Here is a 16,132-nt window from a genome sequence, read left to right as displayed (position 1 = left end):
GATTACAAGGATAGGCCAGGGCAAAGCCAGGGGGAGAATGATTAGGATCTATTAATCACATTGCTCTTGATTAATGGTGCATGTCTTGAATTCATGAGACTTTTGTGTTGAAACGGAATTTTGCTTTAGCTTTGATATAATTGACATGACTCCTCTTACTCACTTAAAATTACACAAACTAACCATTTAAAGGGAGGCAAACAGTAGTAAGGCCTATCGAACCGTTGAAAGGACATTTATCTCTGAGGAAGCATGAGAAGAACAAAGCAATATCTGACAATATTTATCTTTTCTTTAGTTTTAATTTTTCTTGAAGTTTAATTGACCATATTTTCACCAGGTTGCAAAGTATTAGATGTTGATGCCGAGGAGACGCGATATGTATTATTAATAGACTCTGACTCGCTGTTACGTTAATCACAGATGGTCGCAATGTGTAGTGATTCATTTCTACTGGAAGTTGATGCTTCCTTTATATTGGAATACTTTTATACGTCTGTTATTAGTTGACAGACCTCCCCATTCACCAATCTGTTTCCTTCAGACCAATATCTGAATTTTACAAAACAACTGCAGATATCTCAACAGAAAATGCAGTTGGTCAGGTACGGCTGTGGAGGGAGCAAGTATCTCAAGCATGAATGCAACATAAGAAAATGTATTGATGCACCTAATTAGCTGGGCAAAACATGATTCCTGTAAGATATACTGTTGTTGCTTGCAGAATATAAATTGTTCAGTCAAATCAAGTCAGCTATATTTGTCACATACACATACAAGATGTGCAGTGAAATGAAAGTGGCAATGCCTGCAGATTGTGCAAAAACTACAGAACAGAATAGAACAGAATCAGTATTTACATGTTAGAAAATAATTTTTTACAAAAGACACAACACAACAGTAAATTAGTACAGTAAATTAGTCCCTGGTGAGATAAGATGACAGCGGAGGCGTTTGCCTGACCATAACAGCTGGAACAGTCCGTTGCTGGGGTGGTGGTGGGGGTGGGGGTTCTCCATAATGTTGCTGGCACTGGATCTGCACCTCCTGGTGTATAGGTCCTGCAGGGGGGCGAGTGTAGTTCCCATAGTGCGTTCGGCCGAATGCACTATTCTCTCCAGAGCTGTCCTGTCCTGGGCAGAGCTGTTCCCAAACCAGATTGTGATATTGCCGGACAAGATACTTTCTACAGTCCCAGAGTAGAAGCACTGAAGGATCCTCGGAGAGACTCTGAATTTCCTCAGCTGCCTGAGGTGATAAAGGCGCTGCCTGGCCTTACCTTACTTCAGAGCTTTGCAGAAAATCTGAAGATGTAGACTCAATTATTTCTGAATTTTAAAAGTCGGTCTACTCCACTCCAGTGCTCATCCTTCTTCACTGATGCTCATATTTTGGGAGGACATGTCTCACTGGCTTTGCATCAGTATATTAATAAGGTTAGAATAATTAAGATCTTAAATGCTAGGAGCAAAGACAAGATATCTTTCATAGTTCAGAAAGAGCATAGCATGTAACTCCATCTGATTTCTGTGGAAGCGCTGGATTCATTTGTATCTGTAATTATATCTCCTGAAAAGCAACTGGAATAATATGATCCACAAGAGCAATTATTTATATTGACCTACAAAAAGAGGAAGTGTAGAGACGATCTTTTAATCCAAAGTGTAGAGAGATATTTCTCTCTGAAGTCCTGAAATGAACTTTTAATTTGTGCAAAGAGAAATTACAAAGTCATCAGCGTGGGCTATACGAAGAATGATCTTCATTAGCTTATGGAATGCAGTAAACATTTCTCTTGTTCTTTTACAAGGAGGAACATTTGATTTCAGTAGACATTTAGATGAAGATCTTAGGTGATAACTAGGTGAGCCATCAAATTTGATGAAGGCATTGAATGAATGACTCTAGGTCAGGCACTAGATAGAGCAATAGATTTAAGAGGAATATGTTTAAATTACCTAATACAATAGTAGTAATCTATGTGCTAACATTTGTTTCATATTCCTTCACATGGTTTAATATTAATACATTTAAGTTAACTGGTCCATACCTTAATGAAAACATTGGTGGATGAAATTTCAGATGAACATATTTGTTGCTAATATTGTTCTGTGCAATTTCCAACCTTGGCTGCCTCATTTTATAATTACGGGTTCTGAATATAGAAGAGGGGCCAGCACGCATGTGGAAGGTATGAAAGTGCCGAGATCTCTGCTGTGTTCTTCATCAGTGAGTCTTCCATCACATGGAACTGACACACAGCCATTATTCTGACAAAAGTGAAAACAAATAAGGAAATTAAAGAAGAAAGTGAGATAACACAAAGGCTGTTCTCTGTCCTTCTTTATTGTTGGGTTTCCCATTGAAGGACATGTAAATCACATCTATCACTGATATATATTGTAGCTCAGCAGTTTCAGTAATCAATCCAATACATAATATTCATGGCTCTATTGTAAATGTACCTATTACAAACTCTCCTTGCTCGGGTGTTTATTTTTTAGCGTCCTGATTGTGCATCAAGCCACGTATCTGTTTTTCAGCGCTTGTCTCTCTCCCCAAGTCTTTCTGAGTTTAAAAGAACTCGTGCTTTGCTTCTAAACTTGACAGACATCAGCTGCATTGACACGCGTCATTGTACTCTGGATTCCACAGTTCAAAGCTCAAGATTAGAAATCTCTTGTTTATATTTCTATTTTGTTTGGAAACAATATAGCATCTATTAATGGATCCAAGTTAATGAAGAGTCTGGGCTCCACACAGAAAATAGTGACTGCTGACATCTCAGTCTTAAGTAAATGAACACGAGCCTATTGGCTCCTTCACTCATGGTTATTAAATGCATCCTTCTGCATTCTTTAAAAAAGACTATTCTTCAGGACATCAAAGGAGGAATCAGTTTGGAACAAGTTATTCAATGAAGGAGCCTGGTGGTCGGCTCAAAATAATGTGTCTTTCATGGCTTTTCACAGCAAAAGAGGCAGAAGGAATAGAAACATGTTAACTTATGAATAAGGATTATGAATAATATTTTAATGGTAACATTCAGGTATAACTTATTTTGCTTTAAGTTTATTTGGATTTAAATTTTTTATAGATTTTATTTTATTTTTTATAAATTGTTTTGGAAATCATACAAAGAACACGAGTGTATTAGTGACTAGTGCACTACATACATGAAGGTTCATACATTCTCATCTTCAAGATCTGAGTCACGTTCATTAGATTCACTGCTCTTTCACAAATCTCAGCTTGCGGTGAGGTTTTTCCTTTGATTTACCATTATTGCTGCTCGACAGTTAGGCCCTCCTTTGCCAGTTGAACAATGTGGGATCCTCAAAGTGATTAAATCATCCTCTAGCAGTCAGTTTGTTGGAACTGCCTTTCTTGGGCCTGGTTACCACAGAGGTTTGTCAAGCCAATTATCTGTAGTGTACAGCTACTTGATTTCTACTTGCCACTACAAATATTAGACAAAGGTAGATTATAAATAGCTACTATCGACAGAAAGAAAGTCAATAACATCAAATATATCTGTTCTAGGATAGAAAAAATGGTAGCCCAGAACCTGACCCTAAAAAGAAAGCAGCATCTTTTAGATCGCTCACTTCAACACTGACCTCCAGCTTCAAGAGACGTAGGTCTTCCAAAGACACGGTAAGAGGATCTGGGACTCCTTTCACCATACCATGAGTCCATTAGCCCAAAGCTCATTCAGTACTATTACATAACCACATCACCACATGCCCATGTGATACAGCTGCATCGCATCCTTAACACTGGGCAAAGGAATCACTGGGGGAGAACTCCAGAAGTGTTGATAACATCCTTGAATGTTTATGTCTGACACTTGTTCTTGCTCTCATTGCCATTGTTAGTTGCCCTGGTCTTCAGCTCTGTTCTAAAAAGTATTCCCTATGCTTATTGTTGATCCATTCATGATGAGAGTTAAATCTTACAACTGCCACTAGAGTCTGAGGTTCATTGCCAAATCCATGGACTTCATCATTTCTCAGCTTCATGTCTTCTGCCATGTCCAAGCATTAATATTTTAGCTACTCCCTTCAAATCATGTTCTTTATCATTCCAAAGAATCATCCTTCACCATTTGCAAGGATCATGTTCTTTCAGCTGCTTTTTGATGATGGTGATGATGAGGATGAAATTTCTAAATTAAGTCACTGACATGACCTTTTTTTAACTGTGATGATTTAATGATGTAATGATGTTTTGACTTTGTCTTTCTCTCTGCAGACACTTGTGCTTCCTTTTAGATTTCATCTTTTACTTGACCAATTTTACCAAGTTCTTGTTGAAATTCATCTTTACCGTGACTTGTTTTTGCAAGGTCAACAAAGTCATGCAATTGTCACACATTTTTAACAAATACAGCCTTTTATGTTGACATCATCCACTTCCTTTTTGGATGTATTTTCCATGGATTTATGATCATCAGCAGTCCCACACATAAATATTATCTTTCAAAAGGAATAGTATATATGTGGGAAATGAGGACAAATGTCTTGCTAGTTTTAGCATTCACAGTGGGTATGAAAGTAGAAGCTGGAGCCTTCAGTAAACGTGCATTCACACAAGAGTGATCTAAATTCAGGTTGTACACTCAAACAAAATTTGGTGTCTATATTCAGCTACATTAAATTTGAGTTTCACCTGCCAAATTAGATTTCATTTGCTGCAATTAAGCTTAACGTACAGGTACATGCAGGGTGAAATTTCCCCAATATGAAGAGTAAAATTAATTTTATCTACATTAGCAACAGAACTAAAAGATTGCAGAAATGCACAGCTCTGAAATGTAGTATCTGAGAATATATTCTCACACTTGTAGGGAAACAAGCATTTCCTGCTTTTCATTAATGTATGAATTTGGCTTCTAGATGTCATAACATTGATGCCATGTACATGATAACATCATTAAACCATTTTAGCTATTCAGTCCTTTTCTGCTTCTACTGTAAGTTAGCAGTATTCTTTTCACAATCTTTACCTTCACTGAAGATTTAGTTTAATATCTTTGCTCCCCATTTTAATTGATATTTATAAAACAATTAATGTAAGGCAAGTAAATTATATCTAAATCACAGTCCCTAGATCAATAGTTGTCTCAAAAATAGAAAAAATAGATATAGATAGCCCATGAGAACCTGACCAGGTTTGACAATAGCATTAGAAGAAATGTAGCCAATCAAGGTCGCTTAAGATAAATGATAAATATTAACGGGACCTAGACAGGAAATAATGAATGAGACTGCCTGAACAATAACAACTGTATGCTTGATAAAAGCTACATTTCTGAAGTGAACACTTCTACTAACTATAGTGCAGATGCTGGTGCACTGCAATGTCATTTCTGTTCTCAAGGACCGTTGCGTTGATTGTGAGTTGAACACCATTTATCAGATCCAAGAATGACTGTCCAATTGAGGAGAGGAATAGTGTTGGATGTTGACAAGGGAAATACAGTAGATAGTGTGGTACATGCCTTGTGAATCCATGCTCTCTCCTGATAATCAAGCGACTGTGCTATCGGGTAGTTTATCAAATCGTCAAATTTGGTTGGATATATTCATTGAGTTATCATCTGATGACCTCCTGCCTCCAACTTCATCCCTCCTGTCAGGGATTTGGTTAGTTGATCTTTCCATCCCGTAGGTCTTTAGCGATCTTAAACCAACTGTGAAGTGAATTAACACTTCATTACTCATTTGGATTGTTCCTGATTGTCAAGTCAAACAGTAATTTAAAATCCATTTTTTTATTCCCTCAATTATTTATCTGCTGTATTTTCTGCGGGCATCCCCTGGAAATGAATATAATTCCTTTAACTTGAAAGGTTGGTTACCTTGGCCCTGAAATGATTGCGTCATTTTGCTTCTCCAGTTGCCCTTACTTTGGAACACTTGTCATATTTGTTGGGACTGTTTTCTTTCTTAAATTAAGGTATTGCTTAACAGACATGTTTATTTCAAGAGTAGGGCTCCCAGTTGTCTTCTGTCCTTTTCCTCTGTCTGCCTCCTTACTTAGAAACCCAAGTTTCATTTGCATCATTTCACCAGTGGCATCTTAAATTAATTTTGCTTTTACAGTGTTTTGATCTTCATATAATTAAAGTCAGACAAGATGATATATAATAGTTGCATGATGAACTCCTTTCCCATTCCCCTTAATTGTACACTGTGCTATTCTTTCAGATCTTGTTTAGAAAATTTTAATGTACTTTTCTTTTAATTGAACAGCATTTTACTTTCTAAATAAAATAAAATGCAAAATGACCTGTCTTGTCTGTCAGCCTGGTTTATGTGCTTTCCTGTTCTTTGATATGCACTGAATGATTTCATCTTCAACCAAGTCCAAGTTGCAAACTATATGTGTTCTTCATACCCCTCTGCTCCATTGTGCAATATGCCTGCCGGCTGTCATTTCTTAGGCACTGTGACATTCCTCAAAAAGAATCTTGATATATATTACAATTTTGTATTCTGTTGTTCTGACAAAAAAACATATTTTCTCCTTGCTTTCAGACTGAACAGTGATGCTTCTTCCTGCTTCTCCTTCTTTAGATTAGAAGGTTGTCTTCCCAAGTAACAATATAGACCTTTGGGAATTGCTTCTCCACCTCAGTCTGGCTGTCTAGGACTGACGCAAAGACCAGAAGGCTAGGCTTGATAAATTGAATATTCATGAAAACATAATTTGATTAATCTGGTTGTTTTTCTCTTTGAATGATGAATGATGTATGATCTGGTTATGTGAATAATGGTGACCTCACTGGATCGTGAGGAATGGATACTATATGTAAAAGTTTTAAAGTTCTTGCTTTATTGAAGGAAAGGATGTTGATGCAGCAGACTCTGGTCCATATTTCCATGCAGGTTGTGAAAATCATTGGGTATTTACTTATGTAAGACAGCAATCTTATATTGACTAATAGATCAAAACCATCATGAAACAAGTTTTAATGTAATAGATACTAGTATTGTAATTTGTCCTTTTTAAAATTAAGAAATAGTATTCTAATTGCAGATAAGCACAATTATTTATCTGTCATGGTTGGATAAGCAAGACAAGATGTATTATTATTGAAACAAACCATTCAAAAATAAAAGTTCATCAATGCTAGCCATGTGTCTAATAATGAGTAGAATATAGATGCCTACAATGAATGCATTGATAAAAATGGATGGGTTGGACTGGAATTATTTATTTGGGTGAGATGCAGCCCACAGTAAAGACTTGTTACCTCAGTAATGGCACTCAGCATCTTTATCCTTTAATAAATGGGAGTAAACATAGCCATCAACATTTTTTTCTTAGTGCAATGGCAGTAATTTATTTTTGTGGAATACAATTAAAAACATCTGTGGATCTATTGTAACATTTTATAAAAAAAGAGCTGGGGATGAAAATGTGAGCATAGTGCTCTGAGAGAACAACATATGATCCGGAAAGTTCCACAAGAAAAAATAGTTTCTGTGATCCTTTTCAGTATATTTATTCCACTAAATAACCATTGGTCGCTGGTTTAGAGACAGTAAAAGCATCTATTAGTGTTAATGTCATTTAGCATTATTTTTGAAAAGCTCCATTCTCTGAAATGTTTCAGGGATTCCCAGTTTACCTTTTGATTCTGAACCATCTCATCCTCAACTATGAATTTGACTATGAAATATAACAAATGTCAAAAATATTAAACAGTACACTTGGTTAACTTTGTGCAATAGTGAAGACAATGCTGGGCCCCGTACATTTTTCCATGGTGCAGTGTTGGGTCAGACACCGATTTAAACACTATGGCAGATATTTTAAGTACATAACTAATTAGGACTTCTGAAGAGAAATGAAGATAAACATGAATGGCTCATGATAAGATTGTTTCCCCAGATGGTTAGATGCCTAATCAGCAATCCGTAAAGGGACTGCTGGAGAATTTCCCCCAAAGGTAAGATTTCTGATAGGCTGTGAAATAATGTCCCCAAAGTCATCTCCCCCAAAAGGTGCAACTGTTGGTTGGTTAACTGGGGTAGTGAACAACTCTCCCGATTAAATCAGTGATCTTCAGCAAGTTGCCCAGTTGATGCCCACAGTTCACCAAGAAAATACCAACCCGGCCTGAATCTGGACTTGGTTCTGGACATTTATCTCTCCTGTTCAACAGGCATCAAGCCAGCATTGCCAACATAGTACCCAACTTGTGTCCAACTCTCATCTCCACATTCATTAGCTCTGCTGAATGCAAATATTAGATTCCCATTTCCTCCATGAGTAAATAAAATGTCAAGCTAACAGTTTGACAAATTCAGTTTATGTGCAGTGGAGTTGCTGGTTGCCTGTAAGGTTGAGCAATGACAAGTAGACATCTAGGATGAAGGCCACACTAATTGTTCTGTGTACTTGTGGAAGACTAGTTCTAATTCCTCTCTCTCTCTCTCTCTCTCTTATTTTACAGCAGTACCACCCTACTGATATAAGTGGGCAACTGAATCTCTCAGACCCTTCTGTCAGCACAGTAGTGTGAATCTTCCCACAATACAGATGTTTAAAACCAGAAAGAATTAAGCAACTCAAGAATTATTATCCAACAGCGGTAGACTTTAGAACACCAGCAGTAAGCAGAGTGAAAGGAAAGAAGAATCAAAAGATACCGTGGAATCACAACAGAATCATCAGCATTAGCTTTTTCTGCAAAACTTCAGTGTTAAAGTTACTGAAACTTGTGTGGCCTAATCAGAGGAAAGTTGCACATATTGCCAGTATTTTATTTGCTTACTCAGCCTCTGGTATTAGATATTCATCAAACCAATCAGCAGAATTTCAGCATTTCTCACTGACCATCAACATTAAAACTGATGAATAAATTGGGTAGCTCCATGGTTTAGTGGGTCCCTTGGGAATCTGCCATTCATCTATCCAAGAGTAGTGCAATGACCGTCTGAATTACTCTAGCACATTATGTCTTTATTTTGTAAACCAGCATCTGCAGTTCATTGTTGCTATTAGTGCAATGATACTGCCTGGCTCTTGAAGTAATGAGTACAATGGGGTTGGTGCGTGTAGGCATCAAGCCACAACATAATACAACCCTCTGCTCTGTAGAAATTGTCATTCACTTGACGGATGTAATCAGGGAGTCCACAAATAGGGTAAGTGTGAATGAAGAAAATGATGATGCTGGTGCAATAGCTGGCATGTTTCTGAGAGGCAAAGCAGATAATGTGTGGGGGAAGAGAGCAGATTTGTTGTGTTTTGACAGTTGTGCCAAATCTAAACAAAAATAATTTTAAAGACTTAAAGCATTGTATTGTGAGAACAAAATTTGAATTCACACATTTACTGCACATATTTTAATGAGGATAAGATTAACATATCTTTCACTTGCTAACATTAGTGGATAAGTCTGTTGATATATCAAAATGTACATCAAAGATTAAGTAAAACAACATGATTGAAAGATTATGATTTAAAAAAAGACATAAAATGTCTTCTTGGAACATTGCAGCAGAGGTTATATCTGGTGTTTGGTGAATTAATAACCAGGGATAGAATCTCAGGATCATGAACAGATGATTAAGAGGATGAGCAATGGCAGTGTGTGTGGGGGGAGAGTTAGATGAGGTGTTAAACAGAATCGTTCAGACATGTATTTTCATTGAAGTGGCTATTAAGGCACACACATTTAGAAACGTAGAAAATAGGTGCAGGAGTAGGCCATTCGGCCCTTCGAGCCTGCACCGCCATTCAATATGATCATGGCTGATCATCCAACTCGGTATCCTGTACCTACCTTCTCTCCATACCCCCTGATCCCTTTAGCCACAAGGGACACATCTAACTCCCTCTTAAATATAGCCAATGAACTGGCCTCAACTACTTTCAGTGGCAGAGAATTCCACAGACTCGCCACTCTCTGTGTGAACATTTTTTTTCTCATCTCGGTCCTAAAAGACTTCCCCCTTATCCTTAAACTGTGACCCCTTGTTCTGGACTTCCCCAACATCGGGAACAATCTTCCTGCATCTAGCCTGTCCAAATCCTTAAGAATTTTGTAAGTTTCTATAAGATCCCCCCTCAATCTTCTAAATTCTAGTGAGTACAAGCCGAGTCTATCCATTTCATATGAAAGTCCTGCCATCCCAGGAATCAGTCTGGTATATTTGATATATAATTGCTTATGTAAAAAGAAAATAAAGGTAAATAGAAAAATACGAAGTGGGATTCTAGTAGATAATTATTGTTAAAAGTAAAACTACTACTAGCATAGAATTGACAAACCTAAAGCTCCTTAATTGTCATTTCCGTGACAGTGAGGAAAACTGCTTCAGAATTATATCAACTCTTTTGTTAAGGTTAAGAATAGAAGATTAAAAAATCAATGTGTGAGATGCATGAAGAAAAGTCCATACCATGCACAGTATCAGAGGAAACTGCAACACCTAAAGAATGCCACTGTAACAGGCTGACAACATGCCTACATAACTATAGACTCAATTCAACAATGCACTAAATTATATGAATCAACCAATATTTTAACGTAAAATCCAGGCATCAAATGTCTGGGAGCAAACTAAAAAAGTGATGCATTAATAACTTTGCTTTTCATTGTTTTAATGTTACTCCAACTCAACGGACAACATTTACCAACAGGATCTGAACATATACGCCCTATATCTCATGGCTTCCTTTCAATATGCCAACCAGTGGTATGTGTAAAACTATCAAAAGGCTATATAACTTTTTGTGGAATTATTTTAGTCTCTCCACTGCTGTGCTTGTTCCCAAAGAAGGGCAGGTGCAGTTTGGGAATCCAGTGAAATTTTCTGTTGAGGAATTTGTGCTGATTTTATCGAACACAGTTTTTCTGGATGAAGCGGGAAAGATGATGTTTGTCTGCTGATCTTTCATCTTAAGCATTAGACAGATTTAATATATTTAAACTAGAGTAACATGATTTCAATACAATCACCATGATTTCCTAAGCTATGCACTGTTAATATAATTTCCCAGAATTACTCATCAAACATTGAAAGAAGGCAGGAGATTAGAATTATTAATTATAAAGCTCTGAAATGTATATTTGCTTGTTTATTGGTGCTATGTTGTGTATTTTGAGGGAACCTTTGGCAGTTTCGATAGAGTTATCCTCTATTTGGTTATTCTGCAAGGAGTACATCTTAGAATCCCACTCAGGAAGGACAAGTGTGCAACAAAACTCTTGAGATGTCGCCCAGATGTAAATTTTGGCAAGAAGGCAGGAATGGATGCCCAGAAATCTCCAAGATACCCAATGCTTTTTCTTAATATGTTAATTATTTTGGGGGGTCCTGGTATATCCATGGATTGGGCTGATAATATGCTCCAAGGAATTGAAATTTTTTTATTTATGAAGGACTTAATCAGAGTAATGAAATGCTAAATTGTTCACATTGACATCAAGAATCAGAAACGATTGGGGGTAGGAGGAGGAATCTCGATTCCACAAAGGTAAAAATCTGTGATCCGAAAATCACCACCAGAGAGAGTGGTGGGAAAAGATTCAACTGTTACTTTCAAAGAAAACTGGTTGATACTTTTGGGAGCAAAACATTATAGGTGCATAGGGAAAGAGCTGGGGAATGAGATTGACTACATTTCTCTTGCAGAGAGGAAACAATTAAGGGGAACAGCCATTTCTGTTTTGACAATTCTAAAGTTTTATTCATGAATATGGCAAAGAAAATATTAAGAGATATTAAGTTGGGTATGGAATTGAGAAGAAGAAATAGAATATCTAAAATCCTACATTCTGTGGGATCCTACATCATACTTTCAAGTTTTTGAGCACTGTTAATGAAAACATCCCACACCATAGTAACAAAATCACCCATACTCTTCAATGCACAGCAAAAACTCCATTCAGTGGTTTATTTTCATCTTTTCCTAAACAAAATTTATGTGCATTATTTTATAATTCATAAGTTATTTAAAATTATGACATGAAGAGCTGAGTAGATATGAGGTATAGTTATTGACTGACCTTGCCCAAGGATATTTATAAAATTAAACAGAACAACTTATATAAACTGCCGTTATTTACTTGCAGAGCTATATACACGCATTAGTAATTGCATGCCTTCTATACACGCAGCACATTTCTTCTCATCTGCACAGTAAACTTCCCACTGTAAATTTTATTTTCCTCATACATAACTAATAATTAGTTATGATTTGCACCTGGGAAAATAATGTATAGAGGGATGCTGCAGGTTTTTTTTTAATATATGGGGATAAAAATCTCTTAGGAATTGCCATGTGATCAAGTGCCAAAATATTTGTGAATAGGATAGAAATTATTCCATTTTTCCATGATGAGAACTAGAAATACATGAAATCATTTTTTATATTTGATTTGAAAAATGGTAATTTCTGATTGTAAGTCAACACTGGGAAGTTAATGTCATACTTGTTTTGTTTGAGAAATGCTTGTAGTGGACTTATCCTCACTGTTGCAGGACATTGTAGATGATTCAACCTGTATTATTCACCATGCAAGTAGATAATGTACAATAAAACAAAACATGCTGGAATATCTCAGTAGGTCACGCAAAATCAATGGAAAGCAATTCATGTTCACAGTCAATTAACTTTTATCAGAGGGAAATAAGCTAAAAATTGCAAATAGGGGGAGTGTGGAACAGAAGAGATGCTCCGTGGTATGAGAATTTGAATGACACAAGTGGCGATGGTGCTTGCTGAGAGAGGGTAGTTAAGGTGAGTCTGGAAGAGGAATAGATAGCAGATGAATGAAATCAGAGGAGAAAAGGGGAAAACATTGAATGCTAGGGACGTGAGAGAGAAGGCTGGAATGGCTAATTATGTGAAATTGTAGTTTACTATTAATTTCTGAAGGCTGTATTGTGATGTTGGAAGATGAGGTGTTGTTGCCCAAGTTTTGTCAGAACTTTGTCTCCCACTGTACTTTGATTAGACTTCCTCCTTACCTGCTTCCAAGAAGGACTCTGTTTCTCTGTCTCCGTTCTATCATCTTCCACACCAGTGTTTCCAGTATGGGGTTTTTTCTTCGACCACAGTTAATCAGGCATGTATATTCCAATTCAAAGAACAGCACCTCATCTTCCAATACAGAGGAGGTAATTCTTTACCACCCTCTTTTAGTTGGCACCACCGCCTGCCTCCATCTGATGGCCTGTTCTACCTGCCCTGCTTCTCAGTTTCTGTAACAAAATAACAAAACTAGTTTCATTTCTAAGTCATTTCTAAGTCTGCCTAGTTCTGATGAAAGATTATCAACCCATTAACTATTTTTCTTCACCCACAGATGCTGCCTGATCTGCTGAACATTTCCATCATTTTTTGTTTTATTTCAGATATCTGGAATCTCCAGTATCTTGGTTTTGAGTAATGTTTAGTATTTGAAATTGTTTACATTAATTCATGTACATTTGGTTCAGAACTGGGTAGATAAATTGCATGGTATTGAAAATGGACACACTTTTTCAACAATTCTGAAATAATAAAAATAATTTAAAAAGACGTTTGTCATTTATGTAATGTTGCAATGTAAACATTTTGAACCTTTGACTTGTGGTCCATGGATAATTCTTATTTTGATATAAAATGATTCCTGTTCTGCAAAACAGATAACATTGATAATTCATATAGAACACATATCAGATTGAACTAAAATGCCATGAGGATGTCAGAGCAAACTTGACCGTTACGTGGCAATATCATTTTAGCAGTCAGGGTTAATTCTAACTTAATCAAAGGATTAAAGTCTGATTCAGATGGCATCACCCTCAGGAATGGCATTTCAGGTCCAGAAGGTGAACACTGGGACCACAATGGAATGCTACTGGTTATCAAGTAAATAGTGGTGTATCCAGACATAATTGCTATCCAGGAAGACTGAAGGGGGGAGATGCCAGGCATAGATATGGCAGTCCATGGGTTTCTGTGGGATTTTGAAGTATACTACTGTTTCATCCGGACCCACATTTCCTGGGTCTGTTCCTGCCCACCAGCGACCTCATCTGGTGAACTTGTGATTGCTCAGTCTATGCAACTAGCGATTAAACTCACACATTAGATTGCATTGTTGACCGATGACTGTTATTGGATCGTTGCATCATTGAAAGGGCCCCAAACACGGTCTGATACATTGTTATTATACCACTTATAGTTAGCCTAGGTATCAAGGCAAGTGCGTCAAAAAAAAGCTGCCTTCATTTTAACTCCACAAATGGCTTATTCTCAGGTACACCATGTGAAAATTATTCCTAAAGTAGCTAGAAATCTTGCTTCCAATAAATCTTAACTTTACTATTAGCACTACCAATAGTTGGAAAGCTAGCATTGAAAATGTTACCATAGCTATATTGGTAGAGGCAACTAAAGATAGATATAACCTTATGTTTATTTTTTTTAAATTCTATACCGGTGAGATGTTTCTTCAGGTTTGCTTTCAGCCAAAGTTGCAGTATTGGTTTCCTTGCTTTATAGTTCTTCAAGATAACCTATAGGGTGAATGCAGGATATTTAGAAGGGCTTACCTTTTAGTTCAGCAGAACACTTGGTAATAAAATGGTTATTTGTTTATTTACAGGGAAAGATGAAGAAAGTGAAATGCCATCAGGGAAGACTAATTTTAATTAGATAAGACCTGGAAAATATAGACTGTGATCAGCTACCTTCTGGCAGCTCTACACCCAACTTGGCAGACATTCAAAAGTGAAATAAAAATTTCATATAATAATATTAAAATAATAATAAAGGCCAACATATTCACATGAGGGTGAAAGGTTAAGGACAGTAAATCTTATATGGTATTCTGGTCGTCGCATTACAGGAGGAATGTGGAGGCTATGGAGAGGATGCAGAAGAGGCTGGATTAGAGGATTTTAGCTATAGGAAAGGCTAAAAAAACGTGGATTATTTTATCTCGCCAATCAGTGGCTGAGGGAGACGGGAGAAGTTTATATAATGAGAGGATAAGATTGGATACACAGTCATCACCGTTTCCCCAGGGAGGAAATGTCAAATACTAGACAACGTAGCTTTAAGGTAAGAAGGGTCAAGTTTAAAGGAATGGGGCAAGTTGCACAGAATACCTGGGATGCACTGCCAGGAGAGATATAGGATATGCACAGGATAATGGCTTCACATAGGCTCATAAATGTACAGAAATAGAGGGATATGGATCATGTGCAGACAGAAAGGGTTTCTTTAATTTGTCATCTTGTTTAGTGCAGACAATATGCAACAAAGGACCTTTTCCTATGTTATATTGTTCTATATTCAAAATGTCTAAGGTCCATGTCAAGTGAGATTAAGGTATAAAGGGAAAAAAATGGATCATAAAGATACAGAGAACTAAAAACAAGGGAGGCCTTTGAGAAATATATAAATTGTATGGGAGTATTTAAAAGGAAATTGGGAAGGCAATGAGACAGCAGGCAATATTAGGGAAAACACAAAAAAAATTATATGTATATTAAGGGCAGAAGGATAACTAGTTAAAGAATTAAACCCATTAGTGACCAAAATGCTACCTGAGATAGACACAAAATGCTGGAGTAACTCAGCGGGTCAGGCAGCATATCTGGAGAAAAGGAATAGGTGCATTTCCTGCTACCTACTAAAATGCTACCTGACCTGAGTGTCTCCAGCATTTGTTTTGTTTCTAAGGCAGGCGTGCCTTCAGTCAATTATTGCCGAAACAGAATTTTCTTAGCTGCTAGTACATTATTCTCTACCTTGCTTTTAGATTGCTTTGTTGCTCTGACTGCTTGTGTATAGTGGTGGATAATTGTTAAATATTCATTTTTATTGACCAAATTCCTCATTACAGCTAGTGCAACTGACCTCAAGGTTTCAAAATCATCTATTTGTACATTTTGTTTGCAGCAATTCATGATTTGCATGACAAATCAGATACCAGGTGATTTTTTCCAATGAATATTTCTGAACTAGCATTTCTGCTGTTTGGGCACACATCATACAATTTCTAGAAGATTTCTGTAACAAATGGTATTGCTCTACAATGTGAATCACATCAGGAGCCAGGGATTTTCAAAAGCATTTATTTTTGAGTGAAACTAAAAAAAATCAACTGTGT

The 16,132-nt window shown here is 36.8% G+C and overlaps 1 protein-coding gene across 8 annotated transcripts in view; it reads left to right on the top strand.

Annotated features, from left to right (window-relative positions):
• Positions 1-9,509, top strand: part of grin1 (glutamate ionotropic receptor NMDA type subunit 1) — a 70,767-nt gene extending 61,258 nt beyond the window's left edge. For 2 of the 8 annotated variants that reach the window (XM_033049281.1, XM_033049277.1), the window contains 2 exons: positions 3,544-3,657; positions 8,468-9,509. In XM_033049281.1, the coding sequence (XP_032905172.1) occupies positions 3,544-3,657; positions 8,468-8,536 (183 nt within the window). In that variant the 3' untranslated portion in view covers positions 8,537-9,509. Of the gene's footprint in view, positions 1-3,543; positions 3,658-4,254; positions 5,270-6,542; positions 7,158-8,467 lie in introns of those variants that run through there. The other 6 variants (XM_033049284.1, XM_033049282.1, XM_033049280.1 and 3 more) reach the window with 5 other exon arrangements.
• Positions 9,510-16,132: the final 6,623 nt, after the last annotated feature.

The sequence above is a fragment of the Amblyraja radiata genome, chromosome 32 (assembly GCF_010909765.2).
Source record: "Amblyraja radiata isolate CabotCenter1 chromosome 32, sAmbRad1.1.pri, whole genome shotgun sequence".
Classification (NCBI taxonomy): Eukaryota; Metazoa; Chordata; class Chondrichthyes; order Rajiformes; family Rajidae; genus Amblyraja; species Amblyraja radiata.
The sequence above is the reverse complement of the archived record's forward strand: the minus strand, read 5'-3'. Positions and strand labels throughout refer to the sequence as shown.